A 25852-nucleotide genomic window follows, 5' to 3' on the forward strand; every position below is an offset into this window, starting at 1 on the left:
TTTAAATAAGTATAATTCACAAGAACATAATATCCTTCATTCCTACGTGCATCAAGAAAGTTTGCAAGAGAAACCCGTGGATATCTCTGAGTATTATTCACATGAAGCACCAGTTGAAACGTATGAGAACAAAACGCACAAATCCAACCTCACATGTAACAAAAGAAAGGATTAAAAACCTTTCCCAGGCATTTAAAGCAGAGATTGCAAGAGCAAAATAGCGATTAGGAATGAATCCTTGACTACATTTATTAAAACATCTCCGGGAAAATTCTGGCAGTACCTGTCAAAACAGAAATCCCCCATTCCGTTCTTGAAAACCGCTACTTGTGCAGTTAGTGATAGTAGTGAAATGGCATGCGTTTTTAACGATAATTTCGAGTCAGTATTTACCTGGGATGACGGTACAACACCGCATCTAGAATCACCCGATATACCGTCTTTATCGGATATAAAAATAAGTCAGGACAGAGTTCTTAATCTTCTTCATAATCTGTACACGATAAAATCCGTAGGACCGGTTGAAATTCTATATACCTTCCTAAAATGGTACTCAGAATGGGGTTCTTACTATCTTGTAGAAATAGTTGTCTCTTCTATCTGATGAAGTCCCTGGCGACTGGAAGTATGCCAAAGTAATACCAATAAATAAGCAAAGAGCAATACATGATGTAACAAACTATAGTACCGACCAATATCTTTGACGAGTATGTGTTGCAAAACATTTGAACACATTTTAACTGAACACCTAATGGAATTTGCTCAAGCAAATGGGGTTCTGGGAAGCCACCAGCATGGTTTCCGACGCGGATATTCCACTATTATCATATTAAGTGAAGTTGTACATGACATTGCCAATTAATTGTATTGACGAAAGATGGCAAATAGATATCATCTTTATCGATTTTAGGATATCTCCTTTGGTGGGATATTCTATAATACGCTCGAAATTTCACAACTTATTGAAGAATATTATTGTAATAAAATGGATTGAGGTATACCTAACCCATAGACCAGTTTTTTTTTCTCTTGACAACGTTGCCAGTTCAAATAAAAAGGTACGATGTTCCACAAGGCTCTGTGATAGGTCCTTTGCTTTTTTCTTTGTATGTTAACGATATGAGCACCGGCTTTTCGCCAAAGATAGCGACTAAACATTACGCAGATGATACTATCATTTATTGTAATATAAAATCTTGTGATGATCACAAGAGACTGAATGACCATCTGGATATAATCAATACCTGGTGCCAACAGTGGCAAATGGACATGAACACAGAGAAGACCGTTTGTATGCATATGATGCGTAAAAACAACCCCTTGTATTTTCTTATAAAATTCGTGATGTCATTCTAAAAGATGTCCCTGCGTTAAGGTACTTGGGCTTGTGTCTCAGACATGATCTAAATTGGTCATCGCAAGTAGATCAAGTTTGTGATAAGGCGATCAGAAAGCTTTGGGTGCTACGGAAGAAGCTTACTGACGCCACGCCAGATGTGAAGTTGCTAGCATCATAGACCTACTGAACTAGAGACCTGTGACGAGTCTGGATGCCCGCTCGCCTCCGCTTTCAGTAGGTTTTGGTTTCGGTTTTCACAGTTTTGCGATTTTTTGCTGGCAACATGGGTACCTCCGAAGCCAAATCCTCATCCATCCAAAGTCTAAGTGTTTTCCTCTCTCTTTTGTGTTCATTGCGACCTCCGGCACATCGGGCTCAACGCATCGTTGCGTCGTGTTCTTGTGACCTCGCTCGCAGTGTATTGATTCAGTGCACACGATGGCAACGCGTCGTGCTCAGTGTGACGCTCGTCTTAAGAGAAGAGGGATCCTGTTAGCTGAAGAGGTCGGGAATTCGGCGGCAGCTGGAAGACTTGACCTCAACGGGTCAACCATCCGAGGATGGCGCCTGCAGCGGGAGGGGCTCTTTAAATGTGAGCCCGACTGCAAAGGATTTCGTGAGCCTCGCCACGGCCATTACGCCCAGCTGGAGAAAAAGTGGCGGACTTTGTTATCGAGCAGCGCAATTGTCTCATGGGGCTCAATGTCGAGCTGATCCGTTGGAAAGTTAGAGACGTTGCTCGGGAGATGGGAAGTTCAGAGCATCTCGTGGTCGGGTGCAGACGTTTATTGAGAGAGGAATGGATACTCTCTGCGGCGAACAACATCGATGCGGCAGAAGTTACCCGGGAGACTTCGATAGCGAAAAGGAGGACTTAGTTTCTGAGAACTCGGCCTGCGAAAGCGAGGAAGGTGAGTAAGCATGTTCGCCACTGTTTTGCGTCCCTATTTATTTTTTTCCCGCTGGGCAGCATGTAAAGTCACCCCTCGCGTTACATTCGAGTAAATACGGTATTTTGAAATGTGAACGTCTGCAGAACATAGCTCAGGTTCACTCATAATGCTTATTCTAGAATGCAGTCAGTTTCAGACCTTAGAAAAACGGCTGGACTAACTAGCCTCTGTTAAGAAGAAAATGGAACACAACAGGATTGTTTTCTTCAATCATATTCTGCGTGGCTATTACAAAGTAAACCTCGAAAGGTACATTATAGCAGACAGTTCCACCCATTCAAGGACAAAACACACTAAAGATATCAAACCACTGACTTGCAGGGCAGACTCTTTTCATTTTTTTTTTTCTCGTGAGGACAATAAATGACTGGGAAAAACTGCCGAATGAGGTTATAAATTCTAAGACTACGGGCTTTGAAGCTGCACAACGGGAATATTCTATGAGTGCGTATAAATGTTTTTGTGTGCTAGCCCTGTTACCTGTCATTGCTGTCTGTTTTCTTTTTGTTAACTTCTGACAGTCGGACCTGCCCTTAATTACAATTGTTTGTACTTTGCTATTACGGCCATGCGCCTTCTTGTCACATCGCACCACTGCGGCTGACGTTGTGTGCACTGTTCAAATATTCGTTTCTGTGTGTACATTTGTTTTTCTTGTTTGTCAACATTTTGTCATATCACGTGCTGTCAGTGCCGTGCAAGAATTCCTAGTGTTCAGAGTTCGTAATTTTTTCAGTTTTTGTTGTATTTTGCATGCAACAGTTCTAACAAAATGTGTACTGGTAAAACTGCAACTCCTGCCTTGGCCTGTGCCGGCAGCAGGAATAAATAAATAAATACATATAACACTTCTTTTTGCCTCATTGTTTGCAGAACATCTGAAAACAGATTTCTTCCAGACATAATCGTATACTTTTGCAGACGTTTGTTACACGTTGCGTAGCCCTTCTTGTGCTTCGTGGGGTAGTTTTTAGGCATTCGGTGGAGGCCAGAAGCTCTGCCATGGTTAGGTCAGAAGTAATCCCATCGGAGGGCTCTGTAACGGATAAGTCAGCAGGAGATGTAGACGTGCATTCGTAGTGTGGAAAAAAACTGACAGGCTGCTTGTTGTGCAAATGTATCCTCATCCACATTCAGCGCGAGGCGATTGCTCTCTGTGTAATCTGGAACCTGAGAATTGGTCGCTCCATGTCTATTGCCCTGCGTACAGGACAAGCGGGCACACCATGCACCCCAGCGTCTCCAGCTGCCTAGCCGCTTTGCAGAGCGCCGTGCACGTGCGGTAGCCCGGTGAAGAGCAGGAAGTGCCGATGGGTCGCCGCGTTGACGAGAAGCATAATGATCCGCCTGGCGACGGAGAGTGCACAGATTCAGGGTGTGTATTTCCGGGTTTAGGTAGTCCATTTGCAGTAGTGGTAATATATAGTGGGTCGCAAAAACAGCAGAGTACAGTGCTAAGACGGGTTGAGTGCAAATAAACTATTGTCTGCACGTACAGAGTCCCATGATGTTATGCGTACGCTGCGACATAGTTTCCGTGGACTCGAAGTAGTGAGGGAGATAAAAATGAGGTTGTGATCAGAACCCCAAGTATTTGAATCAGCAGCCAAACGAGGGTTAGCGGGGACTAACCACCAAGTCATATCAGGTTGTCACATATATTAAGGAGCCTAAATTATATTTTAAAGGAAAAGGGTGTGAAGAAGACGACGCAAATTAACAGAAGAATAAAGAGGAGGAAGGAGAAGCATTCGGTGAGGTGGAGAGAGATGATTGGTGGAGAAGCATTCGGCGAGGTGGAGAAGAGAAGAAGACGACGGAGGCTATAAAAGGGCGAGTGAGAGCGAGGCATGGGGGGAACAGCTGAGAAGCGGAGGCTCCGGTGGGTCAGGGACACTTTGGCTGGAAGAGAGCGACGCCGGCTACTGCTCCGGTGAGCTCGCGTTCTACGACATCGCATCGTGGACTTCCTGCCGTGCCTGAGCCCGTTCCGGGGAGTCAACAGAGGACGCTACCACCTGCTACGGCCAGGGGTGTCTCCAGCGCTGTTGACATCCATCCGGGTGGTGCCCTAACACCAACAACACCGGCGTCACCTCCACGGGCGCTTGGACCGGGAGCTTGTACGATGCAGCCAGCGACGCCAGCCCAAGCACGGCGAACGCCGCCTCGACGCCGCCTGCTGGATCCATACAACGCTGCAGCCACACCGAACCAACCGTGAGCACGAACGCCGACCGCTAATAGTAGAACATAATAGTAGACGCTAGTAGCAGTGTGTCCGGGTCGTGTGTATTTATAGTCTGTGTTTTGTGTTAGTTTTGTTAGTTTTGTGTTTGTGGGTGTGTGCCACGTAGGGTGTATTAAATGTGCGTTTGTCTGGGTACACCCGTCGCCTAGTCCATCCTTTCGGTCCGAGTGTTCTACCGAGAGATCCGTGACAAAGATAAGTGGCGAGCCTGCCAGGATACATTTCCTTTTTCTTTTTTGCTTTGTCTCGGATTTTTCCGATCTCTCGACGGCAGAAAGTATGGACTTGGCAAAAACCTTAGAGCTGGCGCTCAAGCTAGGGTTAAGCGAGAAAGAAGCGATGCGTCTCTGTGACGAGGAGAAAGAAGAGGCAAAAAGGCAGAGAGAGGAAAGGGCGCAAGCACGCGCAGACACTCATGATGCAGAAGAGCGTGAGGCGAAAAGAGCTCGCGAGGCAGAAGAGTGCGAGGCGAAAAGAGCTCGCGAGGCAGAAGAGCGCGAGGTGAAAAGAGCTCGCGAGGCAGAAGAGCGAGAAGCTAGAAGAGCCCGCGAGGCAGAAGAACAGGAGAAAAGAAGGATAGAATGGGAGAAGGAGTTTATTTTGTGGAAACAGGCACATGTCGCGGGAAGATATGAGGAGATCACGGACAATGATCAGCGTTCCTTAGCGGGTACAGAATCTCCTAGACCAGCCAGAGTTTGCCCACGGAAACTGATGGCTCCTTTTTATGACAAGAGAGATGATTTGGATGCATATCTGCAACGATTCGAGCGGATAGCTTTGGGGCAAGGCTGGGAGCGCAGTGAATGGGCCACGGCATTAAGCACGTGTTTAGTCGGAGAGGCGCTGAATGTGTTTGGAAGGATGCCTGCTGCTGATTCCATGGACTACGAGAAAGTTAAAAAAGCACTCCTCCAAAGATTCAGGCTTACGGCAGAGGGTTTTCGTGAGAGATTTCGCACCGCAAAACTTGAGGATTCGGAAACTGCTAAGCAGTTTTCCTGCAGGCTATCCAACTATTTTGATAGGTGGCTTAATATGTCAAACACAGAAAAGAGTTTTGAAGGGGTGCGTGACAAGCTGGTCACAGAGCAATTTTTAGTGTGTTGCAGCTCAAAGCTGGCGCTATTCCTGAAGGAAAGAAAGTTGTGTTCATTAGAAGAGTTCGCCGACACTGCAGACCAATTCCTCGAGGCTCAAGGGCTGAGAAATTTGAATAAGGCAAAGGAGGAAACCCAAAAGGTCCTAGAGACAGATGCGGCAAAACCAAGAGCTTATGGCGGTGCGTCTAAGGCACCAGTAAGGTGTTTTCTCTGCGGCAAGGTGGGACACCGTGCAGCTGGCTGTCGGACTAGTAGTGCTGCCCAAAAAACACAGGTTGTGTGTCAAGGTTGTAAGAGGAGGGGTCATACTTTGGATGAGTGCCGATACAGAACACAGGACCGAGCTGCATGTGTTGTCGACTCAAGGGTAGAACTTGTCACGCCACCCGAAGTTCCACAGCTGAAAGGAGAGCAAACGCCGCTGGAAAATGAGGCAGTGAGTGGAACACCCAAGTCGAAAGCAGCAATGCCACTGGTGGTTGGGCAAATAGGGGACCATCCTATATTGGTGCTTAGAGACAGCGGAGCTAACACAGTCTTGGTTCGTAGAAGCCTGGTGAAGGACGAGGATCTTACAGGGAAAGCGTCGGCCGTCACTCTGGTAGACAGCACAGTAAGGTACCTTCCTGAAGCCAGGATCCTAGTGTCCACGCCATATTATACTGGGCAGGTAGTGGCAAAATGCGTAGACCAACCCATCTACAATCTCATCTTGGGGAACATTACGGGTGCAAGAGGTGTCGAAGACCCCGATCCCGAGTGGAGGATGCTCGACGGTGAAGAACATCCAAAAGAGGAAAGGCCTGTGACAGCTCAGACGGGCGCAGTCAGTTTTTCGTCGGCAGTGGAGACAAGAGCTCAAGCGACAGCCCGAGCAACGCAGCATCCGCTCTCTGCTTCTGTTACGATGTGCCTGAGCGTAACACCAGGCGAAATTGCAACTAGGCAAAAGGAAGACCCGAGCCTGAAGACCTGCTTCGAAAGAGTCGGGGAAAAAGTGAAAAGAAAGAAGAGTCGCACGTCCTTCGAATATCAATTGGTAAATGGTCTTCTGCACAGGGAGTGCATATTTAGTTCAGGAAGGCGGGTCCAATAGCTGGTGTTACCGAGAGATATGCGAGAGGCCGTGCTGCGCTTAGGTCATGACGCCATTATTGCCGGACTCCAGGGTGTTCAAAAAACGGTGTCTAGGATCACCAAGGAGTTCTTTTGGTCGGGTGTTCAGTGACGTTAAGCACTCTGTTCGCTCATGTGACGTGTGCAGTGCAGTTCCGAAGGGAAGAGTAGGTTCCGTACCTCTGGGCAAGATGCCAGCCATCGACCTACCGTTTCAGCAAGTGGCTATTGACATTGTGGGGCCAGTCTCTCTAGTATCCGCCAAAGGCAATAGACATGTGCTTACTCAGGTTGACGTGGCCACTCGTTATCCTGACGCTATTCCACTGAGAACTATTGACAGTATCCAAGTGGCGGAGGGTCTCGTGGAAATGTTTTCGCGTTATGGGTTTCCGAGGGAAGTTTTGAGTGACCGGGGCTCGAACTTCACATCGGAACTAATGAAGGAGGTTAACTGCCTTTTGTCAGTAAGACAGTTACTGACGACGTCTTACCATCCCATGTGTAATGGGCTTGTGGAGCGGTTCAACGGCACTCTCAAAAATTTGATCAAGAAAATGTGCCAGGAGAGACCTACTGATTGGGATAGATATCTCCCAGCTCTTTTGTTCGCTTACTGCAAAGTACCACAAATGAGTTTTGGTTTCTCGCCCTTTGAGATGCTGTATGGGAGAACCGTTAGAGGTCCACTTAATACTCAAGGAGCTGTGGGCTAATAAAGAGATTTCATCAGATCTTAAGACAACATACACATACGTTCTTGAGTTGCGGGACAAGTTGGAAGAAACATGCAGGCTTGCCCATCAAGGCCTGGAAAGGGCGCGCGAACGCTCTAAGGGCTACTATGACAAGAAAGCCACTCATAGGAATTTGAATCCGGGCGACAAGGTTCTCATCTTGCTACCCGCGGATCACAATAAGTTACTGATGCAGTGGAAGGGCCCTTACCTTGTGACGCAGAAGAAAAATGACATGGATTATGAGTTACTGATAAATAACACCAAGAAGGTGTTCCATGCAAACATGTTGAAAAAGTACGAAGAAAGAGTTCCCGTTCAGTGCGCCCCCAAGGTAGCATGCTCGGTAGTAGCCGAGGAGACAGATGATGTTGTCGAGATGCCCACATGCAGTGGGAAGAAAACTGTAGGTTGGGATAAGGTGCTGGTTAACCCCAATTTGAATGAAGACCGAAGTTCACAGATAAAGGCCCTACTCCAAAACAAAGAGGATGTGTTTTCAGATGTGCCGGGCAAAACGGATGTCATATGTTGCAGACTAGATCTCTCTACAGATAGACCAATCAGCATGAAGCAATACCCACTACCTTTAGCAGTTCAAGAATCAATAGAAAAGGAGGTGCGGGATATGTTGGAGCTTGGTGTGATTGAGAGGTCGTGGTCAGCATACAATGCGCCTCTTGTGGTTGTCAAAAAACCCGATGGTACTAACCGACTGTGTGTAGATTTTCGGCGGCTAAATGACATCATAGTACCCGATGCAGAATCCATACCAAGAGCGGACGTGGTGTTCGCTAAGGTGGCTCACAAAAGGTTTTTTTCTAAATTTGACTTAGCTAAAGGGTATTGGCAAATACCAATGGAAGATTCTTCTAAAGAAAAGACTGCCTTTTCGTGCTCGGCGGGTTTATTCCAATTTAAATTCATGCCTTTTGGTTTGAAGACAGCATCTGCAATATTTACGAAGCTGATGAGGGAGGTTTTGGATGGGCTCCAAAATGTAGAACACTATATTGATGACATCCTGGTGGCAATAGATACGTGGGAAGAGCATGTAATTACATTGGAAAAACTATTTGATAGAATTCAGCTAGCCAGGTTGACCTTAAAACCGGCGAAATGTGAGGTGGGCTTTGAAGCCATTTCTTTTCTCGGTCACAAGCTGGGGATGGGCCGCATTGCGATGAAAGACGACATCTTGGACAAAATATAGCAGGCCCAGACACCGATGAACAAGAAGGAGGTGCAGTCGTTCCTGGGGTTAACGGGATACTACAGGGACTTTATTCCCGATTATGCCCACATAGCCGACCCGCTTGTCGAACTCACTAAGAAGGGGGCAAGCAATAAGCTGACTTGGACTGCTGAACATGAAAATGCATTCGTGATGTTAAAAGGGTGTATGGCAAAACCGCCTGTTCTGCTTGCTCCGAATATGGATAAAGAGTTTGTGCTTCACACTGATGCATCAGACCGAGCTTTAGGAGCCGTACTCTTGCAAGAAGAGAATCGCGTGCTACATCCGGTATTTTTTGCAAGCAAGAGATTATCGGCTAGTGAATGCAGCTATTCCACTGTTGAAAAGGAATGTTTGGCGGTGGTGTGGGTGGTAAAAAAATTCCACATTTATCTGTATGGGAGACATTTCAGGATTCAGACAGATCATCAGCCGCTTGAATACTTAACCAAGGCCGAAATGAGCAATAGTAAAGTTATGAGATGGAGTTTGGCCTTGCAAGAATACTCATTTCAGGTGGAATGTATTAAAGACAGAGATAACGTTGGAGCGGACTTCATGAGTAGAGCCCACTGAACAGCTCTAGGTATCTCTGGCATGTATCTGGTTGTTGTTGTTGTGTTAATGTATCTCTGGGTCGTATCTTGTTGTTGTTGCTGTTTTTGGTGTTATGTGATTATACAAGGGAGTGTGTTGGGGACACGAACATGTTTATTAAGGACTCTGTGCGGACAGCGGCAGTGGTGTGTTAGTGTTCTGGAAACGCAATTTGGTGTGCTGTGTTAGTGGTGTGCGTTTGGTGTGTGCTGTACCTCTGCGGTGTGGTGTGTGCTGGGTTCAGAATCGCTCAGAAGATAGCCGGTTGGCTGGATGGCTTGGAGAGGAGGGTGACGTGAGCAGTTTTTCATGGAAAAACTCTTGAGAGAGGGGGCCCTTGTCACATATATTAAGGAGCCTAAATTAAATTTTAAAGGAAAAGGGTGTGAAGAAGACGACGCAAATTAACCAAAGAATAATGAAGAGGAAGAAGAAGCATTCGGTGAGGTGGAGAAGCATTCCGCGAGGTGGAGAAAGATGATTGGTGGAGAAGAGAAGAAGACGACAACAAGGCTTACGTGGACTAACACTGAGGCTATAAAAGGGCGAGTGAGAGCGAGGCACGGGGGGAACATCAGAGAAGCGGAGGCTCCGGCAGGTCAGGGACACTTTGGCTGGAAGAGAGCGATGCCGGCTACTGCTCCTGTGAGCTCGCATTCTACGACATCGCATCGTGGACTTCCTGCCGTGCCTGAGCCCGTTCCAGGGAGTCAACAGAGAACGCTACCACCTGCTACGGCCAGGGGTGTCTCCAGCGCTGTTGCCATCCATCCGGGTGGTGCCCCAATGCCAACAACACCGGCATCACCTCCACGGGCGCTTGGACCGGGAGCTTGTACGACGCAGTCAGCGACGCCAGCCCAAGCACGGCTAACGCCGCCTCGACGCCGCCTACTGGATCCATACAACGCCGCAGCCACACCGAACCAACCGTGAGCACGAACACCGACTGCTAATAGTAGAACATAGTAGTAGATGCTAGTAGCAGTGTGTCCGGGTCGTGTGTATTTATAGTCTTTGTGTTTTGTGTTAGTTTTGTTAGTTTTGTGTTCTAGTGTGTGTGCCACGTAAGGTGTATTAAATGTGCGTTTGTGTCGGTACACCCGTCGCCTAGTCCATCCTTTCGGTCCGAGTGTTCTCCGGAGAGATCCGTGACACAGGTGAGGCCACCTCAGAGCGGTATTCGGGCGGCTTGAAAAGTTGACAGGAATGATCTGAAAACCTGCCTTAGATGAGTGCACCCCTTGAAGAATCCTATGGGCAACCCCACGCTCCGTAGTCGGCCGGCGTAAGTGCCATGAGAAAAATATTGCCCAGCTTACACACTCTATGATCTAACAATGCTTTAGTTGTCACCCAATCAAGAATTTGCAAACTGGCAGCCAGCTTATAGCTTTCACGAGCCAAATGTTGTTGTTGCCTCAATACGATGGCCATATGTGCGAAACAGAAGAAAACAAAACCATAACCATAGCCCCTGGCAAACCACTTGCAAGGTTGACACAGGAAAGAAAGCTGCATCGCTATGAGCATCAACACTTCCAACAAATCCGAGTCGCGAGGTGCGTGATCATAGAATGCAAAAACTCTCACATTTGCGAGTTTATGCTCTGCAATTTTATTGTGTGCTTATACTGCAGGTGTGGCTTCATACGGCTCAATACATTTCAAGCCGCAGCATGTCGCTGAAGAAATTGTCTTTTGCCTTTGTGTGTGCTCTGCGGGTTCCTGACATGTTCGCACTTTTACCAATTGGGGCAAAGCTCTGGAAATGTCTAGCCACAGATGCAAATAAATTTGCCACGGCCAAAGCTATTCGGGTAACCAGAGTTGAGGCAGTTGACTTTGATGCAGGTTGAATTAAGTACTTCCATTCATACTGGATAATGAGTATCGCGTGCGCCAGCGGACAAGTAAACGCAAGAACTGCTAAGGCACTGACTACACTGGTGCCTAGCTGCTAAAAATTGAATGAATCTCGGTGTTTTTCTCTGACAGTCTTGCTGACACAGTCATGAGTGAGTGTTTCGTAGCTCTGGCGGTCGTGACTATCGATGCACCATTTACTTTGTTCCCTTCTGCCTTTGATCGCACAGCTAGTGCAATGTTGCGATTGCCGCGCTGTTTGCTTTTGCGAGGTGGCCATAAAAGTCCTGGTACACATGCGCCGAGCAACTGTTGTAACTGTCATTGGAAGCTCTGCTGTCTGTTCTGGGGCCCAATGGAGGCGATGCATCCGGCGGTACTAGTAGCCAGCTGATCAATTTCGACAAGAGACTGATTTACATAAAGTTACAATTTCGTTATCTATAGTTTGTTGAAGGAAAGAGCCTAACATATCAACATTGATGTTTCAGCAAAGAAACCAGGCACTCTGCTGTAATGGATTCATGCAATGAATTACGATTGTTTAATAGTCGGAGCCAGGCCAGAACAAATCCTTGATACCTTTCCATTGGAGTATTTATTTTCCCTTCTACGTGCCCTCGAAGCATCTATGGTAATATTGTTAAATGCACGAGGCATATAAACATTGCTGATTGGGGCCTTGGAATTTTCATTTGGACTTCTTTGCTCTCTCTCATTTTGCAGGTATCCTAACTGATGTTGAAAACACGAGGACTGCGATTTTGCCAGCATAATCGTAAAGGACTCACTGGTTGATGCTCGTATCCTGTAAAACAGTCTATCCTTTGATCTGAATATGTGTTGAGCATAGTCCAGTGCAGTAGTAGTAGTAATAATAATTTATTTGGGCATACTATACAATATATAATGCGTCCTCGAGGTGAGGCTAAAGGAGAAAGATGAAGCATGCCTCCTGACGAGGCTTACACACCAAATGATACATCTAAAACAACGGTGGCCTCATGGACAACAGAAAAACACTTTCACAATAATAAACAAAATTTATCACAATAGAAATAGCAAACAATGATAAACAATGGAAAACATGCCGAACAACAATTAGCAGTAAATGAAAACACTTTCATGATATGACATTCGGGTAGAAAAGTAAACAGCGCATAAAGTATGCCGAGTTAAAATTTATACACGAGGAAAAAGAATCCAGTTTTTTCTTAAACAAAGATACACTATGATTTTCTACAGGAAATTCTACTAGAGCATGATTGTACATAAGGTTACAGTTTGGTTATCTATAGTTTGTTTTCCATAGTTTGTTCCAGGTCTTGCATTGATGGGGCAACCGCACGTAAACCATGCATAACGTCTCTTGAATTGTAAGCATTTTGGAAAGAACTGAAATCGTGCTTAACTTTATAAAAGCCAAACTGAAATTGTAGGAATAAAATAAATTACGAACATGAAATGTTTCGAAAAGATTTGCTTCGACAGCTGGGCTTGAAAATAATGAACGTAGAGCTGTTTTCAGAAGTGAAAACAATTTATACGAATCGGTTTTTTTGGAATTACCCCACACCAGGTACGAGGCCAAAATATAATTGTTTTTTAACCTGTTGCGGGAACAGATGCTTAATATGATAGGTAACACCAACAGACCTGGCCATTTTCAGTCTAATGCAGTTTACATGATCTGTCCAAACCATATCACTGTAAAAATACACACCTAGAAACTGGCAAGTATGCACTTGCTCGATGTTCAAGTCATTAAAAGCGAATTTGATTTGATGATCTAATGGTTTTCTTCTGTATGCAAGAGCATAAAATTTGTTTTGTTGACGTTTTATTGAAATCGGTTGACAAAGAGCCAAACCGCTAACTCGTTAAGCCAGATATTAGATTGCTGTTCAAATACTTGAAGACTGGAGCCAGAAAAAAGGCATTAGTATCGCCGGCATACAACATTTTTAGGAGTTAATGGAATGTTGACAATGTTATTGATGTATAAAATGTATAAAAGGGGTCCCAAAATTGAACCCTGAGGGACACCTAAATTTAATCTACCAAAACTGGATTTTACACCGTCAATCTGAGTATACTGGATCAGGTATCCTACTTTCCAAAAGTGCATTTCCAACTCGGCAGATCCCATAAGTTTCGAATTTGTAGTGTTGAGTGCTTCACAGATTCAAAGGCTTTGCACAAATCAAAGAAAAATTCTAACAGAAAAAAGCCTATTTTCAAAATTATTAATTGCAGATATTTAATATCTAACAGTGCTGATTGGGTTGATTTACCAGCCTGAAAGCCAACTTTTGTGGGCAGATTAGATGTTCAGATTGTAATAAGTTATGTAGTGGCCTGAAAAGTATATGCTCGGCTAATATTGAAAACAGAGGCAATACCGAATTAGGACGACAATTGTTCAGGTTATTTTTGTCGCCCCCTTTGAATAGCGCAGCAACATGTGCAACTTTTAATTTGCTGGGGAATACACCAGAGTAGCGTTCCATTACAAATATGAGTAAGGAGTGCAGTGATAGCATTAACAGCACATTTTATGGAAAAAACAGCAACTTCATCAACTCCAGATGAGCACGTGCTTCTAAATGCGTTAATGATAGAAATGTCTACTCAAATAGGGTACAAAAGTATAGAATCAGTATTGCAGGATGGCAAGTAAGAATCTGCAGTCTGAGCTAAGCGGCAGCTAAGAGAAGATTGGTATGCTCTGGGCAGCTAAAAAGTGTTCGTTGAGTATATTAGCAAGTGAGTCTCTGGCATAATTCACCCCATTGATTGATTCTTAGCTCAGAAGGAAGGCCATTTTCCCTGTTGCCTTTGATGATGTTAATATCTTGACAAAGTGATATTGGGTTGTGTAACACAAAGACTTATTAATATATAAATTTTTGTCAATGAAATTTTTTAGCCTAATTACTGTGTGAGATTGCCTTGTTTAATTACAGGTTACTGCCCGCACTATAAAATAAGCTTTAACATGAGTGCCTCCGCCTTTCACTGAAAGTACCCTGCCTTTCTTGGTGCAGGCATGGTTACAGCTGATCCCATCGTCACAGTGCTTCCTGGGGAAAATACGAAAAAGCAGCTGCACCAGTCCGCCCACTGCAGTCGGAGCTTCATTAAGAAAGACCCCATAGAGCCGCACCTTCTCACCCAAACGGGTGGCTATCACATCCAGTGTGACCACTGTGGAAAGAGCTTTGCACGAAAATATGACTTCATGAGACACATGCGTACCCATACTGGCAAGCGTCCGTACAAGTGCCAGGTTTGCCCCATGGCTTTGCCACCGAATGCAACCCTTGCAAGGCGTGTGTGAGCCCGCAAGAAAGAAAAGCCATATCAACGCCAGTTCTCTACCAAGGCATTCAAAGAAAATCACCCTTTAGAACGCCGTGAACTCAATACACACTCTGGAAAAACCTTAGCACTGTAAAGGTTTGTTGCCTTTTACTGAAATTGATTATGAGAGCCCTCGCTAGCTAACAATATATTAGCCTTATTGGCTAAAAGTATGCTAATTTGCATGGCTTCAAAGTAAACTGGCACTGGGCAATTTTTCATGTCCTTTCTCTTATCCATAAGAAGTGTGATTATACTGAGCTGCTACTGTAATTGACTGAAACTGGCATGGTATGTGCATGTGAAATCTTTCATTGGAACATGGTATTTTGCAGCAAGATTAAAGTTTTGCTGTATAATTTAGTAACAGCTCGTTAATTAAAACTTCAATGGACCAGTAAAAATGTTTGAATTATTCAACCACTTTGAAAAAGACTGACGCACACCGCTTGTATAATAGCAAGTTTACTTGGTAAAAGATTGGGCAATAGTCGCCGGCTTTTGCGATGAAAACAGTGCAACAGTGATTGTTTTTAACATTTCCATCAACTCATTTTTGCACGTGCTTTGTCGGGGTGGGGTATCAAAGGAGAATAATTCCAAATGGGAAGGGCCTCCCCAAGAGAGGTGTGCGGGCAACTTCACGGGATGCATTTAGGTTTTAATAGGGCTTTTTTGTCAACCGCTTGCCGTGCTGGTCATTCCTACATACAGCCTGCTTTCGGAGCCCATTCTAACTAACCAATACGAAATTTGTAGCGTCCGAATTAGTGGGCATCCGATGCCACAGACTTGCATAGGGATTGGTTCCGACCATGCCAGCAATTCAAAGTATTCGGAGTTGGAAATTAACAAGGGTTCAATTAACAAGCTTTTACTCTGTGCATTACTGACATTATTTCTAGTCCTTCCACCATCAAAAGCATAAGCAGGTGAAAGAAAAGTGTTTTACATTGTGTTGTGTTCTTTTTTGTGTTTTATAGTACCATGAGCGCATAATGCTTGCTGTCTTATTGGGAGACAAGGACAAGGAGACAAAGCCCAACCTCCGAATGATATATGTTTCTTGCTTTTACTGGTAGGTTCTGAGTGTGTTCTTATTGTGTAAATTTTAGAAAAAAGAAAGAAAACTCCGCCACACCAGTCTTGTGCGTTATCATTTGTCAAATACCGTATTTACATGATTGTAAGTCGACTTGTATGTAGGTCGAAGGTATGCGCATGACGCGACCCTAGCGCCCTCAGCAGCGGTGGCGGCAGCAGCACCGCACGCTCGAAGAATGTTCGGCTCGCCCGCCGGCCGTCGTTACTTCAAACTTCAAGGGACCAGTAGAAATGTTTGAATTATTGAACCGCTTCGAAAAACACTGACACGCAGCGCTTGTATCACAGCAAGTTTAATTGATGAAAGATTGGGCAATAGTCGCTTGCTTTTGAGATGAAAACAGTGCAACAATGAATATTTTTAACATTTCCATCAACTCCTTTTTGCTTGTGCTTTGTCGGGGGCATCAAAGCACAATGTCTTCAAAATGGGAAGGGCCTCTCCGAGAGAGGTGTGTGGGCAACTCCAAAGGATGCTGTTCAGGTTTAAATAGGGCTTTTGTGTCAACTGCTTGCCATTCCGGTCATTCCTAGATGCAGCCTCCTTTCGGGAGCCCATTCAAACTAATCAATGCAAGATTCGTAGCGTACGAATTAGTAGACAACCGATGCCACAGACATGCATAGTGATTGGTTCGGACCATGCCAGCAATTCAAAGTATTCGGAGTTCGAAATTAACAAGGGTTTAATTAACAAGCTTTTACTCTGTGCATTACTGACATTATTTCTAGTCCTTCCACCATCAAAAGCATAAGCAGGTGAAAGAAAAGTGTTTTACATTGTGTTGTGTTCTTTTTTGTGTTTTATAGTACCATGAGCGCATAATGCTTGCTGTCTTATTGGGAGACAAGGACAAGGAGACAAAGCCCAACCTCCGAATGATATACGTTTCTTGCTTTTACTGGTAGGTTCTGAGTGTGTTCTTATTGTGTAAATTTTAGAAAAAAGAAAGAAAACTCCGCCACACCAGTCTTGTGCGTTATCATTTGTCAAATACCGTATTTACATGATTGTAAGTCGACTTGTATGTAGGTTGACCCTCCATATCACATTTCAGAAAAAATAAAAATTTGGAGGTTGTTTAAGCTTGGCCTTTGAAAATAGAATGCGATAGCATTATCCTGCGGCCGCCACTTATCACCAGCTGCTATCCGCTGCCGCGTGCGGGCGTGCCCTTGGGCACATTCAAAAATGAAAATGTATCAGTCACTGGAAAACTCCTCCACACTTGCGCCATCGTCCAACTAGCGCTGCTATCGTGATCGTTGTTTAGAGAATTCCCGCACTTCGCAAGCAGCCACATCACGACATTGCGCGGAACAGCTGGAAATTTTGCCTCGCTGCAGCTGCCTCACCTGTATTACCCGTTGCAAACGTTGAACTTCCACCCCGGTGCACAGTTTGTTTCTTCAGCGTGAAGAACGACAGCAGTCTTGAATGTAGAAGTGAACGAGTGCCGGTCGGAGCACAATTGACAACTGACGAAGCACTACATTAAAAACTTGTGAAACATGACTGGGAGTAGTCAAATGCGTCAAAGGCAAAGAAAAACTAAGAGTGAGCGGCGTCGGCTCTTCCATATGCTACTGACACTCCCAAGCGCCGCTGCCATTCCGAGTGGCGGTGCCGCCGCGATTGGAACAGCAGCCCTTCCATCAATTATGATGCTCCCTTGAGCGCTGAGTGCGCAGTTAAAAGTGAAAAAACAAACAAACCTAGAGGATGTTTGTTAAGAGTAGAACGAGTGAGTTATTGGGCCGCCGCCGCTTGTCAGCAGCCGCGATCTGCAACCACATGTGTGGAGTGGAGGTGGCGGGGGGAGGGGTGTGCCGATTTCCTGCTAACCAACGGCCGCCATAGGCCGCCGCACGCAGGACGGGGATGCCGGTTCTGCGCGTTGACATAGCAGCTGCTCAAGGCCAGCACCAAGGGCGATGCGACACAGCCGCGCAGTAAAAATGCTACCATGCTGTAGCATGCCTGATATATCGTTTATCTCGCCTTTATTTATAATGTCATGCTTTGGTTTCGATTGTAAATCAACTTACAATTGTGTAAATACGGTAGTCCTCTCTTGAATGTGGTGCCAATTCTTGTTAGACATTGTATCCCCAGCAAAGTCAGTCTTGTCAAATGTTATTTAAATTAGGCGAAAGGGTTTTGCGTTGCTGTCACAAGAGCACTTCTTGTCTTATTCCATTTGACCTTAGTGACTTTAACATTTCAGCATTTTTCCTGTCAGCCCTAACATGTTGGGCTTATCGAAACTCGGTGAACTTGCTTTGGCGATTAGATTTGGCGGGTGACTATTGACATAAAAATTATCGTAATTTAGAGCAGCTTGTGAAAGTAAATGTTTCAGAAATAGAATTTGAACAAAACATTTTCTCCTGTGCATTTAGATATTCAGCAGTGTGCTGTGGGCTCTAATACTTCAGCTGCTTTTTTCATGTTGCCGGTTAACCAGTGTTTAACTGCATTGTAGTTGGGAATTTTTTATTAGTTGTAACTGTATGTTGTAATTTATGAGATTTGTGTATAAATCAATAAAATATTCTGTTCATCCTTGCGGAGTACAAGAATGGATTAGCCCTAAAGAGCTGAAGCTATTGATAGCTTTGTCAGGCAACTGCCTGTACACGATGACAGTGGAAACACGTTATAGACATATAAACTTGTGTCATGTGGCATTGAAGGTCAATTAGATGCCGATGTATTTAGTATTGAGGAGTGCATATTATTTCTTTATTTGCAATGAAGGAGTGGTTTAAAAATCTTTATTTTGCAGTGGCTTCTCTCTAGGCAGCTTGTGGCAGGAGTCGACGCTCATTCGCTCCCATTTTCAGTTACAAGTTCCCTCACATCGTGAACACTGCTAGATTCAAAAAGCTTAACGCTTTTATTCAAGTTTCCACATCGATAGAAGCCTGTGAGTCCATTGACCCCCAAAACCCCGCTGCCTTTACAAACACTCGAGTGGGCGGTGGAGGCGGCCAGTGGTTTCGTCTGCTCCTTCATCTGCTACGGTACCCAGTTTGCTTTCGTTCGCTTATCATGCCGTTTGAAAACTTTTTATGTAGAGCTGTCTAGGCTGTCCAGTTTCAACCACTGCATCAGTGAGCAACTATAGCACTCGTGGCAGCATGCGGGATACCACTAGAAGATCGGGGTTTGTCCTGCTTCACAACAAGATTGCGGTGTTTTAAAAATATGTTGCCTTCGGATTAGCATTGCACACTTTGTCAGTCGTTTTCAAAGCACTCGCCAACTGTTAACGAATGGCGGCCACCGTGAGTAGACTGCGAAACAAAAAATTGTTTGGAAGTTACCCAGCGCATTCTTTCCGAGCGCTCCCAGCCGAAGGTGACATACGCCCCCATATTGCGATGCTTTAAATATTTAAATATGTATACGTATATATATATATAAGGTGTACTCGGCTTTTCTTTACGAAGAGACGATATCTTAAGTGCACTGTGAAATCATAAAACTGCTTTGAAAACTTTTTTTGGCATGTATTGCTATAGGGTGCTGTCACGGTCCGAATGCACTCCTGCCTAAGTGAATTAAGGCGCGGACTCCCTCGACCAGGGTGACCATAGCGGCGGCAGCGACAGAGGCAGCGTCAAGTGGCCTGTCCGCCCTCAGGTCGCCGAGCAAAGTGATGCTGGTGAAAGGTTGTGCTTAGGATGTTAATTGAAAGACGGCTGCGACCTCGACAGAGGTCCCGTGTTTTCAGACAACACGCTGGGGAGTACAAGGACATTCATTCACCTGCTGGGAATCAGGGTGCCATTCCTTTCCCACGCAGGCACTGACCGGATTGCATTCATCACGTCGACACGACAGTGTTTGAGGACTGCCCTTTCCATAGACCGAGCTGTGAGAGTATCAGTGCTGCTCCTTGCCGTGGGTGTTACCACATTGGGCGTCTTCAATTATCTGCCTTGGGCTGCCGACTGGCTGACTGTGGGTTGCAAGATCACGGAGCCAGGTGCTCAATTTTCTCGGGCTACCTCAGGTACTTCCAGTGGCTGCCCAGAACGCGTTCATTTTTCTTTTTTTGTTTTTGTGGCAGTGCACCTACTACCTGGCTGAATAGTTTCGGGCTGCCATCAGGCAGCCAGACTCGCGAGGACAATTTTGTGCTGGCAGTACTCGAGCAACTAGCAGACACGGAGAGGTTGTATGCTAGCACAAAGTGATTGTGGCCATTTTTATCTGGACTAGAAGGACCACTGTTCTTCGTGCAATGTTTCGCACGATGCGGGCACTAGTGTCGACAAGACCACGGTGCATATCGTCTGTGTCGCCAGCAGTGGCTCCTTTTGAGGTAGTTCTCGCTGTTCATATATTTGCTTTGCGTACGTGTGTGTGATCCAAGTTCAATCATCTGACCACCTCGGAAGCACAAATTTTGGCTTCATATTGGGATCACATAGATATGCACAAAATATTTCTGCTGTTAATTTCATGCACCCAGATGATATTGCGATAGTGCTCGATGCCTTTCACTAGAGAGGCTGCAGATTCCTGCGCCCAGTATGCACGCATATATGCATGTGCTGAACGTATTCACTGAGTTGTAGCATTGATATGGCAGCGTGTGGTATACGCTGCGTTCTGCACAGTGGAAAGGCAGATATGCTTTAAGACATACTTGATTGATGGAAACATGTCCTTTATTACAAGCTCTCACGAGCACATTGCTCGAGGCATCTATGCGGGCATATATGGGGCCACGCAGTTTTCACATTGCGGCTTACGAGGCGTGCTGATTCTGTCATCGTCGACTGTCGTATAGCTTGAGGCTCGGGCCTTCTGCCAGAAATGCTTAAAATATCTGATAAGTACTGTACGCATGCAGCTCCTCGCGTATTTCTACAAGGGTGAAGAGTATAAAGAGAAAAGAGATGAGAATTTTTCATCGCGGATCATCATGCAAGCAGAAGCGCCGCCGACAAGCAAGGCCGAATTGTAGCGCCTTTCATTCGAGTGCTAGCATCTGCGGTAAGGCTGTATTATATACAGATACGATACGCAGCTAAATTTGTCCATTACACCGGCTTGCTCTAGATGAGCGTTCAACCATCTGCTATGCGCTTTTGTTGAGATTATTTGTGCTTTCCTTGCCGGCAGCAAAAGATTTCGGCTGACAGACTACATTTGAATAGAACTTACCCCGATTCTTTTTGTTTTACAGCCTGGGAAATAAGATTTCGACAATTTTATGTTTTGTTCACTTTAAGCTGAGGCTTGTGTTTTTGCAGAAATCAGCGGCACAAGGTGTGATCCACGATGGATAAGTTCAAGGCAGAGGACCTCCTTGAAATTTTGAAAGGAGTGGGCATTTCAGTAGAGCCCACTAAAACAAGAGAATCCATTTTGGGGCGTTACGCGGGCAGAATAGGTGACAGTCGAGGAGTGAGACGAGGCTTGGGAAATGATTCTGGAGTGAAGGCTCCAGGAGGAGAAAGAACAGGAAAGGCAAAAACTTCGCGAGGAACAAGAAAGAGAATAGCAAGGCTAATGCCGTGAGAGATGGGCTGAGCTAGTGAACCTGCACGAAAAAGAGCTGCAGGAGCTCACACCTGAAGTTCAGTTGCTGCAAATGGGAAAAAGCGAGAGCTTTTTTGAGAAGTTTTCGAAGACGAGAAAGTTTTACAACTTTCCTCACAAATTTTCAAGCAAATTTGCGCTGAGGAGGAGCTAGACCAAGGCTGCTGGTTAAAGACGTTGCTGACCACACTGCCAGATGATATCAGCGGTGTATTAGTGCACCTGACCGACGAGGAGGTCAGCAACTATGAGACGGCGATAAGAGCTCTTTAGGGGTATTTTGCCATTCGTGTAGAGGCACACTCTAAAGTACGAAGTGATGGAAGCGGGCAGCGCTCCCACCTGAGTGTCATGCGTCCAGTCTAGGAACCCCGCTTGGTTAGCTAGTGACACAGCCGTTGGCCAGGAGAGTAATGACAGCGCAGGTTTAAGCCCAGAAAGGACCTTTGGCAGCTGCAGGGGCAGCATTTGCCGATTTAGAGGCAGAGAAAAAGAGTTGCAGCTACCCCATCAAAAACAAAGCCGAGCGACCTGCTCCGTTAGCGAACACTGATAACGCGAACAAAGGCAAGGCGCCTGTCTCTAGCCCTTAAACAGAGGCTGCTTTGACAAGTGAAGCTGAAGCTTTCAAGAGGAGTGTAGTGAGTTTGCAGGCCAGTGCAGTAAAGGATACAAAGGATACTTTCCTTCAATGCGGCTGGCGAACAATAGTAGCTAAGTATTAGAGACAACGCTTTGCTGTAAAAAGAGTGACAGCGAGTTACTTGAATGCACCGCTGAAACCTCGGGCCAGAACGCAACGTTGGTGAAACAGCGTGGTTGAAATCAAGTTGCGGGACAGGGAGTTAGGATCATGATGTCGGATAGGAAGCCTCTGGAGAGCAAGTTGTTAGGCTCAGCAGAAAGTAAAGTGCGGTCGAGGCAATTTGTTAGTACGACATGCAGTGACTCATCGAAAGCGTGAGCCAATTGTTAGCAAAAAGCAGATGTGAATGGTGAGGGCAGTGCGATAAATGGAGGCACGCAGAACAGAACAACCTTGGCAGTGTCCGGAAGACGGGCTTGCACAAGGAGAGCCAAGTCATGCAGTAGTCTCTAGAGAAAGGACAAAGTATGGGCTCAAAACATTGTAAGACTGAGGGCTGGTCAACGCTGTAATCGTCTTAAAGTGTCAAAGAGGCTCTCCATATGCGATAGGCACTGCACTAAGACCAAACTGACTACACGGGTTCAGAAAAAACTAAAACCACCAGCCCCGTTGTGGCGACAGTGCTGAAGTTCTTGCATGGCGTGTGAAACTTGCAGCGAGCCACAGAGGTGCACGCCCTGCTCCTGCACGAATGAACGCAGCAGAATGCGTGCCAGTCAAAATTCTGGTATCGAGAGAGGAATACATACAGGCATTTCTTTCATGCTGCCCAGGTGTTGGGGACGTGCGGCCGGGGTGCGGTACAAATCATTGTTGCATGGCGTCTTGAGCTCGCAGGTGTAAACGCGCACTTAAGACCTTCGGTATTCTTCTTATCGCGGCTGCTGAAAATAGTCTGTGACCGTGCAGGGTGTGGATAAGGAACGGACTATCTCCCAAGAACTGCTGCGCTAGAGCCTCACTTTGCAGTATGCACTTGTACATAGGTTTAGCTGCATATTGTGACAGTGTCCGCTGACGACCGGAAGTACAGGGGAGTAACTAATGGGCCAATGTGGCATAGTTTCTTGCGTGGGCACTACGAGGCGCAGGGTGTCTATAAGTGAATGGCAGGTCGTTGATCTGCTGTAGAAGCATTAAAGACGACAACACGGCACCCTGTGTAGCAACGGATGGGATTGTGGAAAGAGGTTAATTAGGATTGATATGGCTGGATACCTCAGACTGCTTTTCACATCTAACATGTCTTGGTCCAAGCACATCAATCTAACTTGCAGTAAAGCACTTCAGAGACTTGGGTATCTACGGTGCACATTACGTGCTGCACATCGTCATACAAAACTTTCAGCCTGCAAAACTGTAATCCGACCGCTTATCAAATACAGCTCTGTTGTTTGGAATCCGTATCAAGAATTGTACTGCGAGAAAATTGAATCTGTTCAACGCAATTCGTTTTATCTAATGTTGCTTCGACAGTGAATTTTCACCCCTGTCTAATCTCACTATCACTCACTATCTCTAACATCACTGTCAAGGCGTAGTAGGTACTCCGAGTGCCCCAGTCATATATACATATTCATTAGCTGTCTGCACCTCATGGCAATGAGCACCCATGTTAATTCTTCTACTCCATTATCAACTGGGTGCCATCATAGTTTAAATACTTTTCCACTTTGCACATGCACTGATACATGTAAATAGAGCTTCTTCCCACATACCATCAAAAGCGGGAAATGCCTGCCGTGCGAAATTCATTCACTTGAACTTCAATATTTTTTTACTGCCATTGAATGTCATTAACACCTATGCTTTGTTCATTTTATATCGTATCTTGTACGTACTCCTATATATGTACGCGTGCATGAATCAACATATATATGCAACTGCCTACCATGTATCTTATGTCTCTACTTCTGCAATATCCCCTTAGGGGCTGCAGTATGTATAAATAAATAAATACGAATAAGTCCACAATGCAACTCTGCCTACGTTCATGACTGCTGCACAGAATTTCTCAATCACAAGGAAGTAGTGTCGTTTAAGTGTTTCTTCTTACGAAAGCTAATCACGCCCTAAAGATGAGAGCACGGCACCCAGTGTAACTGGCTGGATGCTCGAAAGAGATGAATTATGATTATTATGGTCGTATACGACAAAGTCTGAAGCGAATCTCTTCCCACATTCATAACCACTGCACTGAATTTTTTCTTTTAAGAAAAAGCAATCTGTTAAAGCATTATTTACTTGAAAAACTTAATCACAGAGTAAAAAAACAGTGCGGTACCCTGTGTAACAATGGACGGGATGCTTGGAAGAGATGATTTATGACTGGTATGTTTGGAAAACACTAAGTCAGCAGTGCAACTGGTCAGATTAATGATTGCTGGACTAAATTTCTGTGTGATGAAACAGTCTGTTGTTAAAGTGTTTACTTAAGAAAGCTGATCACACAACTTTATTAACAGCTCTTCCGCCTCTTAATTGTTCAACACAGTATAAGTTTGGATAGCTAGATTTGTTTATTGTTTGGATTGGTCAGTGGAGTAATGCAGCATCCTATAGGTAATATTTTTACAAGTTGTACCCTACAACAGTGCACATAAATTGCTCAGGCCTTTCCAAGAAGTGTTTCATCCCTGTTAACAATTTTTGCATTGCTTTAAGGCTGTAAAACTCTGCAATAAGTGATTGTTCAGTTACCTTCATTTTATCATGTCTTCTATGTTTTGTAATTCATACTTTTGAGTAGCTGTCTAAAACTGCTGTTGAGGATAGAAATTAATTGCCTCAAAGGGTGCCGTAAGGTTTCATGTTATACGTTCAAGCAGCTTTGAGGGGATGCTTTTCAGAGATATTGGATGATAGTTAAAAGAGCTTGAGTGGTTACTTCGTTCAAAAATTGCTATTGCTTTTTTCTCGCTTGAGAGTCATGTGAGGCACGAAAGGACTGCTATAAAATCGCTGCTTCCTCGTTTTAATTCACTACAATACTAAACCCAGCCTTCCTCAAGTGACGGAACAACAACAAATGTAGAAGCAGCGATTATATTGCAGTTCTGTCATGTTGCACGTGGCCTATATACTCACGCTGACGTCACAGTCATCGTTCATCGTTCGGCTGTTGGAACTGAAGAAGCAGGATTGAACAATTCGACTATAAATTATTTGCCAGTCATAGCCAAATATCACGTGGTGATTCAAGCATATTAGTGTCTTCTGCATCATTGTAGAGAAGAAAACCTGCCATCAATATTAGGTGTTTGTACTTTTTTGCTGTCTAACTTGTCTCACTTTGTTATTCGCCTTGCAGTTCTTATTCTAATCATCTTTATTGCTGTGTTTCATGTTGCAGGCATCAAAATGAATATTGGCGACCAATGATTACACAAGCTGCCCGAAGGACCATCTTCCAAAACCAATTCCTTAAGCATATGAAGGCTGAACTGCTTGATGTTCATGATGTAAAATAGCATAGCCAGTGATCTCAGACTGTGGTATCGTTGCACAAAATAAGACGTATCAGACCCTGCCTTGTTAACGCCTAGAACACTACCTCATCGTTGCAGCAACCAGCCATGGTGTCTCAGTGGTTAGGGTGCTCGGCTGCTGACTCAAAAGACACGGGTTGAATCCCAGCCACTGTCGTCATGTTTTTAGAGGGAAAATGCTAGGAGGCTATGTAATGTGTGGTGTGAGTACATGTTGAAGAACCCCAGGTGGTCGAAATTACCTGGAGGTCTCCACTATGGCATCCCTCATAGCCTGAGTTGCTTTGGGTTGTTAGACCGTATAAACCAACGATCATCGCAACTTGAACAATGGATATCATGAAACATTCTACAGGTGAAATTGTGCATGATTGCTGAAGAAACTTTGGGATCCAGTAGACAGCAGCACAAGTTGCAGATGCAAGCTAGAGTGTACAGAGAAAAAAAAATGCAGTAGAAAAAGTGCATGTGTTTGTGTGGATGTGCCTT

General features: G+C 45.1%; 1 protein-coding gene across 1 annotated transcript in view; it reads left to right on the forward strand.

Annotated features, from left to right (window-relative positions):
- Positions 1-1696: 1696 nt before the first annotated feature.
- Positions 1697-25852, forward strand: part of LOC144110631 (uncharacterized) — a 33697-nt gene continuing 9541 nt past the window's right edge. Inside the window, exons 1-3 of the mRNA XM_077643667.1 lie at positions 1697-2250; positions 14247-14381; positions 19479-19688. Coding sequence (XP_077499793.1) covers positions 2139-2250; positions 14247-14381; positions 19479-19688 — 457 coding nt within the window. The 5' untranslated portion in view covers positions 1697-2138. The remainder of the gene's footprint in view (positions 2251-14246; positions 14382-19478; positions 19689-25852) is intronic.

The sequence above is a fragment of the Amblyomma americanum genome, chromosome 11, assembly GCF_052857255.1.
Source record: "Amblyomma americanum isolate KBUSLIRL-KWMA chromosome 11, ASM5285725v1, whole genome shotgun sequence".
Lineage (NCBI taxonomy): Eukaryota > Metazoa > Arthropoda > Arachnida > Ixodida > Ixodidae > Amblyomma > Amblyomma americanum.